The sequence below is a fragment of the Lithobates pipiens genome, unplaced genomic scaffold (genome assembly GCF_037356315.1).
Source record: "Lithobates pipiens isolate NorthernLeopardFrog02 unplaced genomic scaffold, aLitPip1_a1.2 Scaffold_22, whole genome shotgun sequence".
Classification (NCBI taxonomy): domain Eukaryota; kingdom Metazoa; phylum Chordata; class Amphibia; order Anura; family Ranidae; genus Lithobates; species Lithobates pipiens.
In genome coordinates, this window is record NW_027507784.1 from 13851428 (window position 1) to 13874067 (window position 22640).

The following is a 22640-nucleotide window of genomic DNA, read 5'->3' on the forward strand; positions in this document are numbered from 1 at the left end:
TGTATATTGCATGTATTGTATAGAGATATATTTGTTGTGTATTGGGGGGTTATTTACTAAAGGCAAATCCACTTTGCACTGCAAGTGCACTTGGAAGTGCCGTCTCTGTAGATCCGAGGGGGACATGCAAGGAAAATAAAAAACAGCATTTTAGCTTGCACATGATTGGATGATAAAATCAGCAGAGCTTCCACTCATTTCAGATCTACCCCTTAGCTTTAGAGCGACTGCACTTCCAAGTGCACTTTCAGTGCAAAGTGGATTTGCCTTTCGTAATTAACTCCCCATTGCATCTATTGTATGATAATGTATATGTTATATAATGATGTATTTGTTGTATAATGTATCTTATGTATAATAAGTTATCTGTTGTATAATGTATATGTTGAATATTGTATCTTTTGTACATTGTTGTATATGTTTTATACTGTATGTGTTGTATGATGATACATCTGTTGTATATTGTTGTATATGTTTTATACTGTATGTGTTGTATGATGATATATCTGTTGTACATTGTTGTATATGTTTTATACTGTATGTGTTGTATGATGGTATATCTGTTGTACATTGTTGTATATGTTTTATACTGTATGTGTTGTATGATGATACATCTGTTGTATATTGTTGTATCTTTTGTATAATGTATCTGATCTGATGTATAACAAGGTAGCTGTTGTATAATGTGTATGTTGAATATTGTTGTTGCATAATGTATTGTATATGGCTGTATCTGTCGTGTAGTTGTATCTTATGCAGTGGCGGAATTATAGGGGGTCGCCAAGATCGCCATGGCGACCGGGCCCCTTGCTGCAGGGGGGGCCCAAGGGCCCCCTGCACTCTTCGATAGGAGGGGAGGCTGAGAGGAGCTCCCCGATCATCAGCCGAACTGAAATCGGCACTGTGCGGGAGCTCCTCACATTAGGCTTAGTAGTGAAAGCAGTGTGTGCTCTTTGTCTCCCCCTAAGCCCCGTACACACGAGCGGACTTTTCAACATCCAAAGTCCGAGGGACCGAGTCCGTCAGACTATCCGATCGTGTGTGGGCTGCAACGGACTTTAGCTTCGCTAAAGTCTGACGGACTTTAGAAATGAAGCATGCTTCAAATTTTCCCCACGGAACTCCGCCGGACCCGGTCCCTTCGAAAAATTCGCTCGTGTGTGTGCTACTCCGATGGACTAAAACCGACGCTAGGGCAGCTATTGGCTACTGGCTATGAACTTCCTTAGTCCAATCCAGTCGTACGTCATCACGTTCGACTCCGTCGGAGTTTAGTGTGATTGTGTGTGGCCAAGTCCGCTCGGTCGAAAAGTCCGCCAGAACTCTGTCGGAACTCCGTCGGAACTCCGGCAGAACTCCGTTGGAAGTCTGTCAGACTTAATCCCTTAAGCCGCATAGTGTGTATGCGGCACTAAAGTGCAGTATCCGGCAGGAAGAGGCAGGAACGTAAATGTCTGCCTTTTTTTTTAATAAGACTATCTACTGTATTTGTGTGTTTGTGTGTGTGTGTGTGTGTGAGCATGCTTGTATGAGTGAACATGCTTGTATGTATGTGTGTGTGAACATGCTTGTATTTATGTGTGTGTGAGCATGCTTGTGTGTGTGTGCGTGTGAGCATGCTTGTATGTGCATGTGTGTGTGAGCATGCTTGGTTGTGCGTGAGCATGCTTGTATGTGCGTGTGTGTGTGTGTGTGAGAATGCATGTATGTGTGTGTGCGTGTGTGAGTATGTGTGTGTGCGTGTGTGTGAGCATGCATGTATGTGTGTGTGTGTGTGAGCATGTATGTGTGTGTGAGCATGCATGTGTGTGTGTGCAAGCATGCTTGTATGTGTGTGTGTGCGAGCATGCTTGTATGTATGTGTGTGAGCATGCATGTATGTGTGTGTGTGAGCATTAATGTGTGTGTGTGAGCATTAATGTATGTTGTGTGTGTGAGCATGCTTGTATGTATGTGTGTGAGCATGCATGTATGTGTGTGTGTGAGCATTAATGTGTGTGTGTGAGCATTAATGTATGTTGTGTGTGTGAGCATGCTTGTATGTGTGTGAGTGTGTGTGAGCATGCTTGTATGTGTGTGTGTGTGAGAGCATGCATGTATGTATGCATGTGTGTGTTCATATATGTATGTGTATGTATGCATGCGTGTGTTCATATATGTATGTGTATGTATGCATGTGTGTGTGCATGTGTTTATCAGTGGCGGTGCATCCAAAAGGGTGCACAGGTTCCACCCCCTCTATGACCAAAGGATAGACTCATGCATAGCATAGCATGAATCTATCCATGGCCACCGCTGCCACCCCCATATTTAGGTGTCTGGTCCCTTTTGGGGTGCCTGAATTACAGCGGCGTGGGGGGGGGGTGGTTTTACAGCACCTGATTAGAGCCATGGGCTAAAATAGGTGAACTGTGAGCACCATGCTTGACGCTCACAGTCTACCCAGGTGTGTTAGAAAAGTGAATTAATATTCACTTTCCTAACACTAAACCGCCTCTCCACCAATCAGGTGTGCGGGTCTTTTACCCATCACCCGATTGGCTGAAACGATAGACACAGCTATTGGACGCCCATCAGGAGGAGAGGACGGGAGATGAGGATGGCAGTAGCTGCATGGAGGACCCCGCTCATGGCCGTTACCCGCTGCCCCACCAAGACAGGGTAAGTGGCGGGCAGACAGTGAGCGGGTGGTGGGGATTCACAGTGGCAGCATTTGATGGGCACATCAACAGCATTTGATGGGCACAGTGGTGGCATTTGATGGGCACAGCGGTGGCATTTGATGGGCACAGCGGCAGAGTTTGATGGGCACAGTAGTGACATTTGATGGTACAGTGGTGGCATTAGATGGTACAGTGGTGGCGTTTGATGGGCACAGTGACTGTAATTGATGTTTTTTAAATCGGTTCCTTTATATGCGGCCACCCACTTGGGACTGGGCCCTGGTGTTCCACCATCGGGCTCGGAGAAAAGAGCCCTGTCCGGAAGTCGGGGGGGGAGGGGCCCGCCGTGGTTTCCTGCATCGGGGCCCTGAAGGTTCTAGTTACGCCACTGATCTTATGTATAACAATGTATCTATTATTTTCTCCCAGACTCCCCCGCCTGTGTCTCTGCTCTCTCTTGTCAGTTCTCATATCTAACCCCCTCCCCTCCCCCCTCATTTACCCCCTTTGCAGAATCTCTGCCCTTACTGTATGTTGGGGTTCCGTCTCCTCCTGATAGAGAAAGAACAAGGTTCCAGTGAATGTGAAACTAACTTCAAGAGGAGGAAGAGGAGGAGGAAGAGGAAGAGGGGGGGAGGAGAGGGAGGAGGAGGATGGTTTTATAAAGACTCACAGTTAGGCGTATACCACAGGAAAATCTGAGAAATGTTCTATAAACCTTGTTTTTCGTGTTTTTTTTTTTTATGGCTTTTAATATAATGTTGTTGATTTATTGAGGAATTGATTCTGTTCTCTTAGTATAGTGCAAGTCGTCATTTACACTTGAACTCAGTGTCGTGTTTATTTATTTATTTTTTTAGCAATTTTACTGCCCTTTTTGTACATTTTTGCATGTTTTAGGCTTTAGTGGAAAACTAGTTACTGGACGAGAAAATAAACAAAAATTATATTACCCTATTTTTAACCGCTTCAGCCCCGGAAGATTTTATCTCCTTCCTGACCAGAGCACTTATTTTGCGATTCGGCACTGCGTCGCTTTAACTGACAATTGTGCGGTCATGCGACGCTACACCCGAACAAAATTTACGTCCTTTTTTCCCCACATATAGAGCCAGGGGCGGACTGACCATTGGGCCACTCGGCCCCGTGCCACTAGGGGGCCCTATCAGGGTTGCCAGCCTCAGTAAAACCAGGGAAAGTATGTAAAAATCTGTGGGTTTTTTTTTACATCTGTCTCTGAAATGTCCCTTACCGACATCCTTTTGGTCTAAAAATCCTTAGATTATAGCTAGCCCACCTCTCCAGTAGTGATGGACGAACTTCCGACTGGATGTTTCGCGAACGCGGACGATAGTTCGCGAACCATAACGTTCGCGGCGGGCCCCATTGACTTCAATGGGAGGCGAACTTCGCAAACCTACAGGTCAAATTTGCAGCCACAAGATAATTACTAGCTGTGCAAACATAGTCCCACCACATGGCCAATGACATAACACATGTATGAGGTGAATCTGGGATCAACAACTACAAGCATTCTTTTTTTATATGGGAAATTGTTCTGACAATTCAGGACTGTGGAGCGCATGAAGGCAATGGAGGAGACGGAAGGTCAGGGTAGGCAAAGAAGAGGGTGCAGGAGATGATCACCAGCAGCGTGACATACAGCAATGACACCTGCACCGTGATAGAGTGATCTGACACCAGCACCGTGATAGAGAGCACTGACATCAGCAGCGTGACATAAAGCACTCACACCAGCACCGTGATATACAGCACTGACAGCAGCACCGTGACAGAGAGCACTGACATCAGCACCGTGATATACAACACTGACACCTGCACCGTAAGCAGCCCCAGGAGGAAGTCAGCATAGCACAGAGATGGTGGGAGCCCCTCATAATAAGCAGCCCCAGGAGTAAGTCAGCACAGCACAGGGATGGTGGGAGCCCCTCATAATAAGCAGCCCCAGGAGTAAGTCAGCACAGCACAGGGATGGTGGGAGCCCCTCATAATAAGCAGCCCCAGGAGTAAGTCACCACAGGACAGGGATGGTGTGAGCCCCACATAATAAGCAGCCCCAGGAGGATGTCAGCAAAGCACAGGGATGGTGTGAGCCCCTCATAATAAGCAGCCCCAGGAGTAAGTCAGCACAGCACAGGGATGGTGTGAGCCCCTCATAATAAGCAGCCCCAGGAGTAAGTCAGCACAGCACAGGGATGGTGGGAGCCCCTCATAATAAGCAGCCCCAGGAGTAAGTCAGCACAGCACAGGGATGGTGGGAGCCCCTCATAATAAGCAGCCCCAGGAGTAAGACAGAACAGCACAGGGATGGTGTGAGCCCCTCATAATAAGCAGCCCCAGGAGTAAGTCAGCACAGCACAGGGATGGTGTGAGCCCCTCATAATAAGCAGCCCCAGGAGGAAGTCAGCACAGCACAGGGATGGTGTGAGCCCCTCATAATAAGCAGCCCCAGGAGTAAGTCAGCACAGCAAAGGGATGGTGTGAGCCCCTCATAATAAACAGCCCCAGGAGTAAGTCAGCACAGCACAGGGATGGTGTGAGCCCCTCATAATAAGCAGCCCCAGGAGGATGTCAGCATAGCACAGGGATGGTGTGAGCCCCTCATAATAAGCAGCCCCAGTAGAAATATGACACCGCTCAACCTCTTCAAAGAGGAGGGTAGGGGCATATAGTACGGTGTGCTTTTTTTGGACAAGGAAGTGAGCCAAATGAAGAAAGAAGGTCTGTGTGCTTGATTAAAAAAATTGTTTATAGACACATACATGGTCTACTGGTCACATGTGTTGAATTCCTCCGAGATCCATGCCTCATTCATTTTTAGAAATGTGAAGTAGTTAACACTGTCGTGAGCTAGGCGAGTACGCTTATCTGTCACGATCCCCCCTGCTGCGCTGAACGTCCTTTCGGACAGGACACTGGATGAGGGGCAAGCCAACAGTTCCATTGCAAATTGGGCAAGCTCTGGCCAGAGGTCAAGCCTGCCCACCCAGTAGTCCAGGGGTTCATCACTCCTCAGAGCGTCCACATCGGCCGTTAACCCGATGTAGTCGGACACCTGACCGTCTAGGCGTTCCCTGATGCTGGATCCGGATGACACCTGTCGATGGGTCGGCTGAAAGAATGAACTCATATCCGAAGTCACCAACACATCTTCAAACCGGCCTCTTCTTGCAGGCACAGTTGGATTGGTACCCGCAACTCCTTCTCTGGGAGTGGGAATTGCTCCTCTGCCAGCGCACGCAAAAGCAGAATGCAGCATTTCTCGAAGCAAGGCCTGGAAGTGCTGCATTCTGACAGCCCTCTGCGACGGCGGTAACATTTCCGCCATTTTGTGTTTGTACCGGGGGTCCAAGTACGTTGCCACCCAGTACTGGTCCTTGACCCTTATGCTTTTTATACGGGGGTCCCTATTAAAACACTGGAGCATGAAGGCCCCCATTTGCACTAAAGTGGAAGCGGTGTGGTGGCCTGGCTCCTGCTCATCATCCAGGATAATGTCGTCCTCTTCATTCTCCTCTCCCCATCCACGCACAACAGGGATCCCAGAAAGGTTTAAAGCACGCTCTTCTTGCTCCTTCTCATCTGCCCCAGCACCATCCTCCTCTGACTCCTCTTCAGACTCCTGTTGTTGACTTGTCTCAGATAGAGTAGCCCCCCCTGGGAATTCATCCAGCATTGTGACTTCCTCATCTTCCCGCTCCTGCTCCTCCACAGCCTGATCAATGACACGACGCAATGCACGCTCCATAAAGAAGGCATAAGGAACCATGTCACTGATGGCGCCATGGCTGCGACTGACCAGTTTGGTGATCTCCTCAAATGGGCGCAGAAGTCTGCATGCGTCGCGCATGAGCAGCCACTGGCGCGGTGAAAAATACCCCAGCTGCCCAGAACCGTTTCTGCCGCAGAGTTCATACAGGTAGATGTTAACTGCACGTTTCTGCTGGAGCAGCCTATCAAGCATATAGAAGGTTGATTGGGTGGAGTACAGGTTGCGCTATGGAACCTTAGAATTGAGGATAAATAAAAAGTGAATAAAAATGAAAATGAATAAATATGTTAGGGTAAGAGCAGCCTCTATTAATTTCCACCTGAGTGGTTGGAAAGATGCTAAAACAAGGAGAGGTAATAGATGTGGCGCTATACCGGTAATACCAGTTACGGACCTCTGTGTGAGGACTCTATTGTATATAATTCTCAGTATGCTGGCAAATAAAGTGTGGACATAAATGTGCTATGTTTTGTTAGTGAGCATCACATGGGTGGGAGCACATATAATTCTCAGCGTGCTGGTTATTTTGGCACAAAGACACGTATTGCATATATTTCTCAGCGTGCTGGCTAATAAAACCCAAAACCCCAGAAAATCATAAAATAAAAGTCAGAAAATCTTGTGACCATATTATGAAATACTTATCTCTATATCAATAAGGTGCAAGTGCAAATAGATCCATATGTGCCTTACAATAATGAAAAATAGAAAAAATGGAAAAAAGGACTGGATGTGATAATTAGTGAAATGACCGTGAGTGTGCTATTAATGTATGAAAGTGAAATTAGAATAAATAAAATAAAAGTGAATATCACAGTGGTGGCACAATCTAATATTTAGTCCAATTGTGATGCTATATAAGATGAAAGAAAGACTGTTTTTTTACAGAGAACATGGAAATACCATAAAACCTGAATACAATAAAATTTAAATGCAATAATGAAAAAATATATATACGAAAAAATGGTGAAGCAAGTAAAAATGCAAATAAAAATAGAAATAAAAATGTGCAAAAATGCAAGTGAATAGTGAACACTAAACGTAGTGAAACAAGTCTCTAGTGAGTGACGGAATCTTCCGTAAGTGAAGGGGGGAGGTGATGGTTTCCTGTTGTGTTCTTCGCATTCGGTGGCTACTGGTGTGTTATATTATTATGCTCTCACCGGAAAAAAGACCCCATCCGGGGTGGATCCACCTTCACAATATTAGCTATTGTGTCGCTCTCTGGTTTCCTTCAGATGTAAGAGATAGGGATCCCTCGTTCCTCCGTGAGTGCAATGTGCCACGTTTATATAAAGTGAAGAAGAGGCACATCCATAGCGTGATATTGTTTAAAACATTGTTTTATTGCAGAAAATAGATTAAAACTACTTACAAACGAGATGTTTAAAATTGCGGTAGTGAGTATAACTTTAAAATTCCCGCTTTGTTATCTCCGCCTGGGATAGGGAACACAAAAGGGAAAAGTGTATATAATATAATAGAATATTTAATATAATATAATTCCCCATTGATACCACTATGCGACACTCGATATTTTGCTACCGGGAAAGAAAGGTCTTTTGGTAGGTGGATTAAAAAAAAAAGATGCACAATTAAAAGACATTATAAGTAACGATAAAATATGCACCTTACAGGAACTAACTAATAAAAAAGAGGTTTTAGATATAAATTGGTGGAGGTACGCACAGTCTAAGCACTTTGTGGAGTCCCTCCCCCAGCTGATCAGGTCGGAAGACTGCTTGCTTCCATTAGAGCGGCTGTGCTTGGCGACTGACGGTAGGAGAGGGATTGCGAGGATTTATAAAATTTTGAACGGATTAAAAATACTGGAGCCCCCCGTCATTTATTAACCACTTAACGACCGCCTCATACGTCGGAGAATTGGCACAGCTGGGCACAATCACGTACCTGTACGTTGCTCTTTAAAGAGGAAGTAAACCCTGATGAGTTTACTTCCTCTTTCATTCCCTGCAAAGGTAAAGCATAATGGACTACTATGCATCGCATCGCATCGCATCGCATCGCATAGCATAGTAATCCATTATGTGTCACTTACCTGACACAGGAGCCAGCAAAGTTGCCGCTGTCCCCAATAGTCCGCCGCATCCATCCTGTTGGTGAGGTCTCGCTGCTCCGCCGCTATCATTCGCACGGGAGTCGACACGCGCGGCAGCTCCATTCTTGGAAATGCCGCGCTCAGTGCGCCTGCGTGCCGCTGACTACGACGCATGCGCCGTAGACAGCGGTGCCCGTTTTCGGGCAAATATCTCCTAAACCATATAAGTTTAGGAGATATTGCTTGGACCTACAGGCAAGCCTTAACCTAGGCTTACCTGTAGGTCAAAGTGGTTTGTAAGGGTTTACAACCACTTTAAGTGCCCAGCCATGGGTCGGGAGCGTGCCGCCAGCGGCACGCTCCCAACTCGGTCCTGAGGTCCGTGGCCGCGGGACCATCGGGCCCGATCGCCGCAGGTGTCCTGCGATCGGGTCACAGAGCTGAAGAACGAGGAGAGCTCTGTGTAAACAAACCTCTCCCCGTGCTTCCTACTGTGGCTGTCACCGATCGTCTCTTCCCTTTTATAGGGAAAGACGATCAGTGACGTCACATGCCAGGCCACACCCCCCTACAATAAAAAAACACATAACGTTATACATAACACTACACTGCCCCCTAGTGGTTAACTCCTTCACTGCCAGTGTAATTTACACAGGAATCAGTGCATTTAAATAGCACTGATTGCTGTATAAATGACAATGGTCCCAAAAATGTGTCAAAAATGTCCGATGTGTCCGCCATAATGTCGCAGCCACAATAAAAATCGCTGATCGCCGCCATTACTAGTAAAAAAAAAAATATATATTAATAAAAATGCCATAAAACTATCGCTAATTGCGATTTTTTTTACCAAAAATATGTAGAAGAATACGTATCGGCCTAAACTGAGGGAAAAAAATGTTTTTTTTTATATATATATTTTGGGGATATTTATTATAGCAAAAAGTAAAAAATATTGAATTTTTTTCAAAATTGTCGCTCTATTTTTGTTTATAGCGCAAAAAAATAAAAACCGCAGAGGTGATCGAATACCACCAAAAGAAAGCTCTATTTGTGGGAAAAAAAAGGACGCCAATTTTGTTTGGGAGCCACGTTGCGCGACCGCGCAATTGTCAGTTAAAGCGACGCAGTGCCGAATCGTAAAAAAAGGGTCCTGGTCCTTTGGCTGCAAATTGGTCCGGGGGCTTAAGTGGTTAAAAAATGGGATGAAGAGATGGGGACAGGAGGCACGGAGGCCGAGGTTCATAAAATACTAAGGATGACGCACGCGATATCACCGGATTGCAGTTCGCTGGAAATGAATTATAAGTGTTTTTAGCACGATGGTACATAACCCCTGATAGATGACGTCAGTTTCAAAGAGAGGCCTCTAACCTATGCTGGAGGGGATGCGCAGAAATCGGATCCATGTTTCATATCTGGTGGACGTGTCCTAAAATAAAAATATATCGGAAAGAAGTAATAGTAACAATTGAAGAAATCGCGGGTTTTAAAATACCAGAGGAGCCAAGGGGTCTGCTTGCTCCATGGGGTTAGCGTGTCTATTAACCACTTGCTTACTGGGCACTTAAACCCCCCTCCTGCCCAGACCAATTTTCAGCTTTCAGCGCTGATGCACTTTGAATGACAATTGCGCGGGCATACAACACTGTATCCAAATGACATTTTTATCATTTTTTTCCCACAAATAGAGCTTTCTTTTGGTGGTATTTAATTACAGCTCGGAGTTTTATTTTTTGCTAAACAAACAAAAAAAGATGCAAAAATAAAAAATCATGTTTAATAGTTTGTTATAAAATTTTGCAAACAGGTCATTTTTCTCTTTCATTGAAGTGCGCTGATGAGGCGGCACTGATAGGCTGCACTGGTGGGCACTGATGGGCTGCATTGGTGGGCAGTGATAGGCTGCATTGGTGGGCACTGATAGGCTGCACTGGTGGGCACAGATAAGGCGGCACTGATGGGCAAAGATGGGCACAGATAAGATGGCACGGATGGGTGGCACAGATGGGTGGCACGGATGGGCGGCACGGATGGGCACTGATAGGTACCACTGATAGATGGGACTGATGGGCACTGATAGGTGGCACTGATAGGTGGCTCTGATAGGTGGCACTGCTGGGCACTGATGGGCGGCACTGATGGGCACTGGTAGATGACACTGATGGGCATGGATATGTGGCACTGGGGTGCAGCACCTTTGTTGAGGCAGATTGTGGGCACTGCTGGGTGGCACTGTGGGCACTGCTGGGTGGCACTGTGGGCACTGCTGGGTGGCACTATGGGCACTGCTGTGTGGCACTGACGGGGGGCACTAATTTTTATTATTTATAGTTATGAGGGGGCAGGTGGGCACTGGCAGGGCGCAGGTGGGCACTGGCAGAGCTGGCCGTGATCGGGACTGATGTCCCGATCACGGCCGCCGGTGATCGGCTTTTTTTTTGTCTCCTCGTGCTTTCAGCACGAGGAGGAATAATAGCCGATTACCGGCTCCATTATATCACATGATCAGCTGTCATTGCCTGACAGCTGATCACGTGGTAAGGGGTCGGGATCGAGCCCTTACTCCGATCGGTGATCAGCCGAGTCTCATAGACTTGCTGATCACACAGCGTGCCGTTCGTGCCCTGCAGGGGGCGTGCAGGCCACTCGGGCACAGAAGGACGTCTATTGACATACTCCTGGTAAAGTAGGTCCGCCCTGTACCCATCATTCGGCTATAGTCTTTTTTTTTTGCCTAAAAATAACAAACACAGCCCAGATCCTCCTCTTCTCAGGTTCCTTACTGATGCTCCTAGCCCCTCCCTCCTGCCGAGTGCCCCCACACCTAGCAGCATGCAATGGGGGCACCTGATCCAAGGCGCTGCTCTGTTTGTCCATTCAGACACAGAGCCATTGCTCAGCCCCGCCCCCTCTCTCTCCTCATTGGCTCACTGACTTTAATTGACAGCAGAGGGAGCCAATGGTGCCCATTGCTGTTTCAGCCCAAACAAAAACAAAAAAAAAACAAAAAAAAAAAACTTCACAATCACTTTAAAGTGGTTATTATACACCCTGTACACCCCATACAACCACTTTTACCTACAGGTAAGCCTATATTAAGTCTTACTTGTAGGTGCATTTGGGGTTTCTAGCACCAAGTGACCCCGAGATACATGGCCCTAAAGTCGGGTCGCAAAATATTTTCGAATCCAGTTGAAATAGTTTCCAATGCGGTTGAAATAATTTCCAATCCGGTAGAAATATTTTTGAATTTGGTTGAAATATTTTCGAATGCGACCGATTTTTCGAATTCAGTAGAAAACAAAACGAAATCCAAAAACAAATTTAACGAATATAACTAAACGAAATTAATTAATTAACAAATTAAAACGAAACAAAACTAAACAATTTTTTTTCCTTTTGCACGTCTACACACAATACATGTAACTCTTTGGTGCATCACGTCGTCGTTCTATTAACCACTTCCAGTCTGGGCCAATTCTGACATTTCTTTTATATTTTTTGTATTGCTTTTTTTTTCTTTGGTTGAACTTGATGGACGTGTGTCTTTTTCTTTTTTCAACCTGACTAACTATGTGACTATGACATTTCTGTCATACATGTTAAAAAAAAAATCAGCATTTGTTTTGCTAGAAAATGGCTTAGAACCTCCAAACATCTATATTTTTTGTTTTATATTTTATTTATATTTTATTATATTTTTTTAAGCAGAGACCCTGGAGGATAAAATGTTTTTTTGTTGAAATGTTTTATTTCACAAGAATTTTTTTTAAACGCAAATTTTTAGGAAAAAAATAAACTTTAATGATTTTTTGTGAACACAAAATATGATGTTATAAAGTGTAAATAGATACCTAACATGTCACACGTTCTCCTGTGAAATGGCCCCCAAAGTGTGGTACCTAAAAATGTCTATGGGCGACCCTTTAAAGCCTTTTACCAGTTACAAGTTTAGAGTTAAACAGGAGGTCTGGTGCTAGAATTATTGCTCTCGCTCTGATGCTCGGGGCGATTCCCTTACATGTATGGTGTCATTACTGTTTGCATTTATGCGCGAGACCTACTTGCGTGTTCGTATTTGCACTTAAGCGTGGGGGGGGGGGGTACAGGGTGCTTTAAACTTTGTTTTAATTTTTTGGTTTATTTATTTAATTATTTACATTGTACCTCTACTTTTGTTTTATCAACTTTATTGCTATCACAGGAATGATAGCATGGGCTGCGACAGGTCCTCTTTTTGGAGAGATTTGGACCCCCAGATCTCTCTATTGTGGGGTCAAAAAGACCTCAGATCTCACAGTGACACTAATGCCGCGTACACACGATCGAATTGTCCGGCGTACTTAGTCCGGCAAACAATCCGGCGGATAGTCTGGCGGACTTTCTACCGAACGGACTTGGCCACACACGGACACACAGAAAGTCCGGCGTTTGCTAGCGCGATGACGTACAGCACGTACGACGGGACTAGAAAAAGGAAGTGCAATAGCCAGTAGCCAATAGCTTCCCTTTCGTACTTGCTTCTGAGCATGCGTCATTCTTAGTCCGCCGGACTAGCATACCGACGAACGTATGTAGTCCGCTGAAACCCAAGTCTGGCGGAAAGATTGGAGTGCAAAACTAATTTCTAAGTCCGCCGGACTTTACGCTGGAAAAGTCCACTGAAGCCCACACACGATCGTATTGTCCGGTGAAATGCTTTTCGGCGGACTAAGTACGCCGGACAATTTGATCGTGTGTACGCGGCATTAGAACCAAAAAAATAAATCATCCCTTTAAGGCCAGAAAGGCGGATGTCGCTTCCGGTCCTCCAAGGGCATAGAGCCGGGGTGGGCGGGGGCCATCTTGCCCTCACTCGGCTTCCTGCCCAGGTGCAAAATGGAGCGGATCGGCTGCGGGCTAACCGACAGGTCCGGTAAGTCCGGAGATGACCCGGAAGCGGCGGGAAGGCAGCCTATGAAAGTGATCCGCAGCCGGGACCATTTTTATCAGATCCAGAATCATCCCACAGCTTGAAAAAAATAAATAAATACCGGGGTTATGGCAGCTATCTGGTGCCATAATAACGGTATTTAACGTCAAAATAATCACATACAGTGCCTTGCGAAAGTATTCGGCCCCCTTGAACTTTTCAACCTTTTGCCACATTTCAGGCTTCAAACATAAATTTGTGAAGTTAAACAAAAAGAAGAAAGGGAATTGTTTGGGACTTTAAATGAGGTAGTAGGGGCCGTTCATATCCCCTCCTCCATCCCGATTTAGTATTTAAAAAAGAAGAGAGCAACGAGCGGGACTTTGCGTGAGGCACGCGGGAGCAGAAAGCATCAAATTTGGTAAAAAACAAGTTTTTAATGAGTACAAGCAATCATATATTTACATGTTATTGCACAATCATAAATTAGTATTTTCTATTTCATCAATGTATACACATTCCAGCATGGACTTAGTAGTAGACATGTGAAGAGCTGAGTATTCAATAAGCACAGATTATATATAAATACATGACACATTAAAGCGTCATTTAGAGAAAAACCATAAACTTAAAAGGACAAGAATCAAAATGGAACGTTCATGCTTTGGTGACAATTGTATACACAAAACGGCAGTTGAAAGCTCTACGCGTTTCGTGACCTTATAGCCACTCATCAGGAGCAACACCGTAGTGGTAGCCTATAGATAAAACAAAAGTAGACAACCATTGTATAGAGGGAAAAAAAAGGAAAAAGAAATAAAAAATAAAAAATAAAAAATATGAAATAGAAATAAAATTAATATATACAGATGTACAGACATGGAGAGCCTCCCATAGGTGTACATTAGATCCACAGACTTACATCTATTCTGCTCCCGCGTGCCTCACGCAAAGTCCCGCTCGTTGCTCTCTTCTTTTATAAATGTGTGAAGAATCACCAACAAGTGGGACACAATTGTGAAGTGGAATCAAATCTATTGGATATTTTAAACTTTTTTAACTAATAAAAAAATGAAAAGTGGGGCGTGTTTCGGCCCCCTTGCGTTAATACTTTGTAGAGCCACCTTTTGCTGCAATTACAGCTGCAAGTCGCTTGGGGTGTCTCTATCAGTTTTGCACATCGAGAGACTGAAATTCTTGCCCATTCTTCCTTGCAAAACAGCTCGAGCTCAGTGAGGTTGGATGGAGATCGTTTGTGAACAGCAGTTTTCAACTCTTTCCACAGATTCTCGATTGGATTCAGGTCTGGACTTTGACTTGGCCATTCTAACACCTGGATACGTTTATTTATGAACCATTCCTTTGTAGATTTTGCTGTATGTTTGGGATCATTGTCTTGTCTAAATCTCCGTCCCAGTTTCAGGTCTTTTGCAGACTCCAACAGGTTTTCATCCAGAATGGTCCTGTATTTGGCTGCATCCATCTTCCCCTCAATTTTAACCATCTTCCCTGTCCCTGCTGAAGAAAAGCAGGCCCAAACCATGATGCTGCCACCACCATGTGTGACAGTGGGGATGGTGTGTTGAGGGTGATGAGCTGTGTTGCTTTTACGCCAAACATATCGTTTTGCATTGTGGGCAAAAAGTTGGATTTTGGTTTCATCTGACCAGAGCACCTTCTTCCACATGTTTGGTGTGTCTCCCAGGTGGCTTGTGGCAAACTTTAGACGAGACTTTTTATGGATATCTTTGAGAAATGGCTTTCTTTAAACTTCTCCACAACAGTATTACGGACCTGCCTGGTGTGTTCCTTGGTCTTCATAAAAGACTTGATTACACACAGGTGGATTCTATTTATCACCATCAGTCATTTAGGACAACATTGGATCATTCAGAGATCCTCGCTGAACTTCTGGAGTGAGTTTGCTGCACTGAAAGTAAAGGGGCCGAATAATTTTGCACGCACCACTTTTTAGTTTTTTATTTGCTAAAAAAGTTGAAAATATCCAATAGATTTCGTTCCACTTCACAATTGTGTCCCACTTGTTGGTGATTCTTCACAAAAAAATAAAATTTTATATCTTTATGTTTGAAGCCTGAAATGTGGCAAAAGGTTGAAAAGTTCAAGGGGGCCGAATACATTCGCAAGGCACTGTATATATACACTGTAAAATAAAATGATTTGTATTATAATGTTTTGTCCTTGTTTTTGTTTCTCTAGGCTGTCCTTCCTGCCCTTTGGCTTCCAGCCAGTTTAGGCCTCCTTCGTAATAATAGGCGCCAATCCCATTTGGTAAGTAAATTCCTAATCAATCGCGCCTGTTCCAAATTTGTGTTCAACCGTAATATTATTTTTCCTTTGTTCCATATCTTATTTAAATTTAACTGTGTTTACTTTCATTTCATTTAGAATCAATCGGTCTTGGAGATGATGGGTTATGGTCTGGTGCTGTACACCTTTTGGAAAGGTTGGGAGATGCGTGATACCACCAACGTGAGTCAACAGGGTTGTGTTGCGCTTTATCAGTTTCCTATCAATCCAATGTAAAGGGTGAAAGGGTTGGGATTTGCCCCATTGGCCACAGCTGATGGGAGACATTTATAAACGGACGAGGATCAGGGCAGGAGGTCATCAAATAGTCACAAGGTCAGAGTAGAGGTCATGGTACTGACAGAAGGTTGAACAAGTATCCGGCAAACAGAGTCTGATATGACAGCGTCCAGTGCTAGCAGAAGATATATGGGATCCAATCACAAGCTGGGGAAGGTAGTGGACAGACAGAGTCATGTTACAGAAAACAGAGGACAACCGAGAGAGGTAGCCATAGTAGGAGTCAGGATATGAAAAACAGGACCTGGAAGCAATGGTAGGGACCATCAGGAACCTTATGGTCAAGAACTACTCCAGTATACCGAGCAGGCTTTTGAACTTGCCATATTGTGGTAGCTCCGGTGTAATGGAGGCAGTGGGGTACCAACTGGGAGTGGTCCTCCCCAGGTTGGGGGGGGGGGGTGTGTCAGGCCGGCACCGCTTCGGGGTATCAGACGGGTGCCGCTTATTCAGCAGTTCTGCTTTCCTTTTCGAGCATAGGAAGCTTTGACCTCTGGTAGCGGTCTCCACAAAGATGGCGTCAGCCCGAGGAGGGGAAATGTCGCATACGGCAGCAGGAAGTGCCCTGCTGGAACGCGTTTCTGGCACCATTGCCTGGTCCCTGTGGTTGGCGTGCGTTCCACATTGCAAAACCACGCTTTTCTTCATGCTTTCCACCCCAGGGAACCCCCCCCCCCAGAAACGTTTACATCCTGGTTCCACCGTCACAAAGCGCATCACACCACTGCTTCTTGTCCTGCAAACATGCACCACTGTGGTAAGTGTGGGCACAACGGTATATTACTTAGCTTATTCCCAGATGGGGGGGTGGGTGCCTGGTGGGGGTGTAGAGGGGGTGCCAGATCTGCCCCTAGTGCCAAATGCTTGCGGTATGCCCCTGGATGGAGGGTGGCCGTACTTACCTATCAGGTATACAGTGCCTTGAAAAAGTATTCATACCCCTTGAATTTTTCCATTATTATACAAGATTTATATAGCGCCAACAGTTTACGCAAAGCTTAAATGTATAACATATAAAAAAAAAAACCAATAAATGTATTTTATTGGGATTTAATGTGATAGACCAACACAAAGTGGCACGTAACTGTGAAGTAAAAGGAAAATGATAAATGGTTTTCAACATTTTTTACAAATAAATATGTGAAAGGTGTGGGGGGAGGGGCATTTGTATGGCGCCCCCCGGAGTCAATACTTTGTAGAACCCCCTTTCTCTACAAGTCTTTTTGGGGATTTCTCTACCAGCTTTGCACATCTAGAGAGGACATTTCTGCCCATTCTTCTTCTTTGTAAAATATCTCAAGCTCTGTCAGATTGCATGGAGAGCGTCTGTGAACAGCAATTTTCAAGTCTTGCCACAGATTCTCAATGGGATTTGGGTCTGAATGTTAAAGTACAGTACAATGAGTACAATTCTTTTGAATAAAATGTACAAAAATAAATAAATGTCCATAAGTGGAAATATGAGCACCAATGGCAGCCTTCAGCCTTGTCTCAGAGCTGCCACCCGTTGGGGATTCACCCAGACAGTCCAGGTTTTGAATTTGTGTGTTCGGCTTTGCAATCGTGTGTCCGGGTTTCAGACCACCTGAAACCCGGACACAATATTTAGAATGGACTGTGGCTCCCCGAGTAACCGAGTACCACAACCGCTGAGTGCATAGGTGTGCACACGGGCCCCACCCCCATACACAGACAGGAGAGGAGAGAGGGCTTGATCTGCTTCTCCCCCTCCCTCCCTTACCCCTCTGTCCGCCCACCCACACACCGATTCCCGTCATTCTATGCCTTAGGAAAGGGTTTTTTGGGATGGAAGTTTGAAGCTCAGCAACCAGCACATACATTGTGAATGAAAGGTGTCTAGGCTTGGGCCTCCATCCTCGGGTGAGTGAGCTCCCCATCCACTGTCTGTGACTGAAGTCCCCCCCCTTCCCTCCCTTCTATCTCCTGCCTCTTCTTGAGTGAGTACACTAAGGTAAGTTGGACTCAGATGTAAGGGGTGCCCTGGGACTCGGATGTAGCGGGGCTTTGAGAACCCTAATTTAGGGGGGAATCCTGGGAACTCTGATGTAAGGGGGGCTTTGAGAACCCTAATTTAAGGGGGAATCCTGGGAACTCTGATGTAAGGGGGGCTTTGAGAACCCTAATTTAAGGGAGGATGCTGGGAACTCTGATGCTTTGAGAGCCCTAATTTAAGGGGGAATACTGGGAACTCTGATGTAAGGGGGCTTTGAGAATCCCAGTTTAAGGGGGAATGCTGGGAACTCTGATGTAAGGGGGCTTTGAGAACCCCAATTTAAGGGGGGATGCTGGGAACTCTGATGCTTTGAGAGCCCTAATTTAAGGGGAAATGCTGGGAACTCTGATTTAAGGGAGGCTTTGAGAACCCTAAATTAAGGGGAAATGCTGGGAACTCTAATGTAAGGGGGGCTTTGAGAACCCCAATTTAAGGGGGGATGCTGGGAACTCTGATGTAAGGGGGCTTTGAGAACCCCAATTTAAGGGGGGATGTTGGGAACTCTGATGCGTTGAGAGCCCTAATTTAAGGGGAAATGCTGGGAACTCTGATTTAAGGGAGGCTTTGAGAACCCTAATTTAAGTGGGGATGCTGGGAACTCTGATGTAAGGGGGCTTTGAGAACCCTAATTTAAGGGGGGGATGCTGGGAACTCTGATGCTTTGAGAGCCCTAATTTAAGGGGAAATGCTGGGAACTCTGATTTAAGGGAGGCTTTGAGAACCCTAATTTAAGTGGGAATGCTGGGAACTCTGATGTAAGGGGGGCTTTGAGAACCCCAATTTAAGGGGGGATGCTGGGAACTCTGATGCTTTGAGAGCCCTAATTTAAGGGGAAATGCTGGGAACTCTGATGTAAGGGGGGCTTTGAGAACCCTAAATTAAGGGGAAATGCTGGGAACTCTGATGTAAGGGGGGCTTTGAGAACCCTAATTTAAGAGGGGATGCTGGGAACTCTGATGGAAGAGAGCTTTGAGAACCCTAATGTAAGGGGAAATGCTGGGAACTCTGATCAAGGAGGGCTTTGAGAATCCAAATTTAAAGGGAAATGCTGGGAACTCTGATGTAGGGGGCTTTGTGAACCCTAATTTAAAGGGAAATGCTGGTAACTCTGATTTAAGGGAGGCTTTGAGAACCCTAAATTAAGGGGAAATGCTGGGAACTCTGATGTAAGGGGGGCTTTGAGAACCCCAATTTAAGGGGGGATGCTGGGAACGCTGATGCTTTGAGAGCCCTGATTTAACCACTTGCTTACTGGGCACTTAAACACCCTTCCTGACCAGACCAATTTTCAGCTTTTGGTGCTCTCACAATTTGAATGACAATTACTCAGTCATGCAACACTGTACCCAAATGATTTTTGTGTCCTTTTTTTCCCACAAATAGAGCTTTCTTTTGGTGGTATTTGATCACCTCCTGGGTTTTTATTTTTTGCGCTATAAATGAAAAAAGACCAAAAATTTTGAAAAAAAACGCATATTTCTTTGTTTCTGTGATAAAATTTTGCAAATTATAATTTTTTTTTCCATAAATTTTGGCCACAATTTATACTGCTACATATCTTTGGTAAAAATAACCCAAATTAGTGGATATTATTTGGTCTTTGTGAAAGTTAGAGAGTCTACAATCTGTGGTGCGAATCGCACAAAATTGATCACATCTGATGTACTGGTGGCCTATCTCGCTTCTTGTGACCCGAACAAGTCAGGAAAGTACAAATACCCCCCAAATGACCCCTTTTTTGAAAGTAGACATTCCAAGGTATTTAGTAAGAGGCATGGTGAGGTTTTTGATGTTGTCATCTTTTTCCCACAATTCTTTGCAAAATGAAGATTTTTTTTTTTTTTCCTCACAAAATTTTCAATGTAATAGGTTATTTCTCTCACATGGCATGTGTATACCACAAATGACACCCCAAAATACGTTCTGCTACTCCTTCTGAGTATTACGATACCAAATGTGTGAGACTTTTACACAGCCTGGCCACATACAGAGGCCCAATATTGAAATAGCACCATCAGGCGTTCTAGGAGCATAAATTACACATCTTATTTCTCAACACCTATTACAGTTTTGAAGGCCCTGGAGCACCAGGACAATGGAAATGCCCACAAAGTGACCCCACGTGGCACTGACGACACGTGGCACTGACAGATGGCACTGGAGGCAGATGGCACTGGAGGCAGATGGGGCTGACAGATGGGGCTGGCAGATGGGGCTGGCAGATGGGGCTGGGGCTGGCACTGGCAGATGGTGCTGGCTATTTGCTCTGGCTAATTGCTCTGGCAAATGGGGCTGGCAGATGGCACTGCGGCTGGCAGATGGCACTGGCAGGTGGTGTTGGCAGGTGGCACTGGCAGGTGGCACTGGGGCTGGCAGCACTGGGGCTGACGGATGGCGCTGGCAGGTGGCACTGGCGCTGGCAGGTGGCACTGGCACGTGGCACTGGGGCTGGCGGCACTGGGGCTGACGGATGGCACTGGCGCTGGCAGGTGGCACTGGCGCTGGCAGGTGGCACTGGCATTTGGCACTAGCAAGTGGCACTGGCGGCACTGGCACTGGTGGCACTGGTGGTGGCAGGTGGCACTGGCAGGTGGCACTGGCACTGGGGCTGACGGATGGCACTGGCGCTGGCAGGTGGCACTGGCAGGTGGCACTGGGGCTGACGGCACTGGGGCTGACGGATGGCACTGGCAGGTGGCACTGGCAGGTGGCACTGGGGCTGACGGCACTGGGGCTGACGGACGACACTGGGGCTGACGGGCGGCACTGGGGCTGACGGGCGGCACTGGCGCTGACGGCACTGGGGCTGACGGCACTGGGGCTGACGGCAGGCGCTGGCAGGTGGCACTGGCACTACTGGCAGATGGCACTGGGCTGACAGATGGCACTGGCACTGACAGATGGCACTGGGGCTGACGGATGGCACTGGCAGGTGGCACTGGTGCTGGCAGGTGGCACTTGCAGGTGGCACTGGGGCTGACGGCACTGGGGCTGACGGCACTGACAGCACTGGGGCTGACGGACGGCACTGGGGCTGACGGGCGGCACTGGCGCTGGCAGGCGGCGCTGGCAGGTGGCACTGGCGCTGACGGCACTGGGGCTGACGGCAGGCGCTGGCAGGTGGCACTGGCACTACTGGCAGATGGCACTGGGCTGACAGATGGCACTGGGCTGACAGATGGCACTGGCACTGACAGATGGCACTGGGGCTGACACTGGCACTGGGGCTGACACATAGATCGCTCTCCCTCCTCACGCGCTGTCTCTGTGTGAGGAGGGAGAGACACGGCAATGGGAGATGATCTCATATGTTTACATATGAGATCATCTCCCATTGGCAGCTGCGATTGCGCTGTGAACGGCCGCTTTGATTGGCCGTTCACGGCGATCTGTATTTGCCTGTCTCCGGGAGACACGGCAAATACAATACTTCCGCGATGCGCGCCCCCGGCGGCGCGCATTGCGGAAGTAAACACCAGGCCGTCCAGGGATGGCCAGGCGAAGGAAGCCGCCCACTCTAAGGCCGTCATTCGGCTATAGGGCGGGTGGGAAGCGGTTAAGGGGAAATGCTGGGAACTCTGATGTAAGGGGGGCTTTGAGAACCCTAATTTAAAGGGAAATGCTGGGAACTCTGATGTAGGGGGGCTTTGAGAACCCTAATTTAAGGGGGAATCCTGGGAACTCTGATGTAAGGGGTAGGTTTGGTGAGCAGAAACTCCCTTACATTAGAGTTCCCCTTGGCTTGAAGAAAAGGTGACAACCCTAGTCTCAATAACAGTTCTCTTTAATTAGCTTATATGAAAGCTCCTCACATGGAGGAACCCAAATGAATTCTGGATGACTTCCTGTTGTTCTTTTTTCTAGGTATCGGAGTTGTTAGTCCAGATAGTCCTGTGTTCTCCATACACCCTGGTGGCTCTATGATTTTACCACCAACGGACAGATCACCGGGGACGCCATGATACACTGAAGATATAAAAAAAGAAACCTTCTCCTTTTAGGTCACCCCCAACAACCTTCACTTCCACCCTTGTAACCAAATACTTACTAATAAAGTTTGACAAAAATAGTTCTGTTTTTAATGTTCAATGTTTACAAACTAAAATTTGTTTTTGACTTTTATTTTCAATTATTTTGTAAAAATGAAGTATTAAAAAAGAAAGTCTACAATAAACGAGGACACGATTCACGACGCTGGCTGCAAAATGTTTGGAGGCTCCTTTGACGCTTGTCGTTTCATGAAAGTGTCACTTTAATAAATAGGTTTATAGCCTCTAAAATAGTAACTCCAATAAAGAAACAAATAAAAAACAAACAAAAAACAACGTATCCATGTAATGAAGGTAAAGAGTTATTTTAATACTATTATTAATATACACAATTTATTTTATGTGACCAACATGAGGGCAGACATTACAGTCACAATACAATTCAATGCAGGAGGAATCGGAGGGCCGCGCTCGTTAGAGCTTACAATCTAAAAGGGAGGGATCTTTGTGTGCTGCATTTCAAAGATAAGGAGCGCTTCCCAATCTGCGTTTGCTGGTCACTCCTCAGCACTGCGGTTTCAGTCACTCTGTAGGTTC

General features: G+C 46.1%; 1 protein-coding gene across 1 annotated transcript in view; it reads left to right on the forward strand.

The window, feature by feature from the left end:
- The window catches only part of LOC144000406 (uncharacterized), a 114453-nt gene extending 92205 nt beyond the window's left edge, over positions 1–22248 (forward strand). Inside the window, exons 8-10 of the mRNA XM_077494221.1 lie at positions 15651–15722; positions 15840–15923; positions 21919–22248. Of these exons, the coding sequence (XP_077350347.1) occupies positions 15651–15722; positions 15840–15923; positions 21919–21978 (216 nt within the window). The 3' untranslated portion in view covers positions 21979–22248. The remainder of the gene's footprint in view (positions 1–15650; positions 15723–15839; positions 15924–21918) is intronic.
- Positions 22249–22640: the final 392 nt, after the last annotated feature.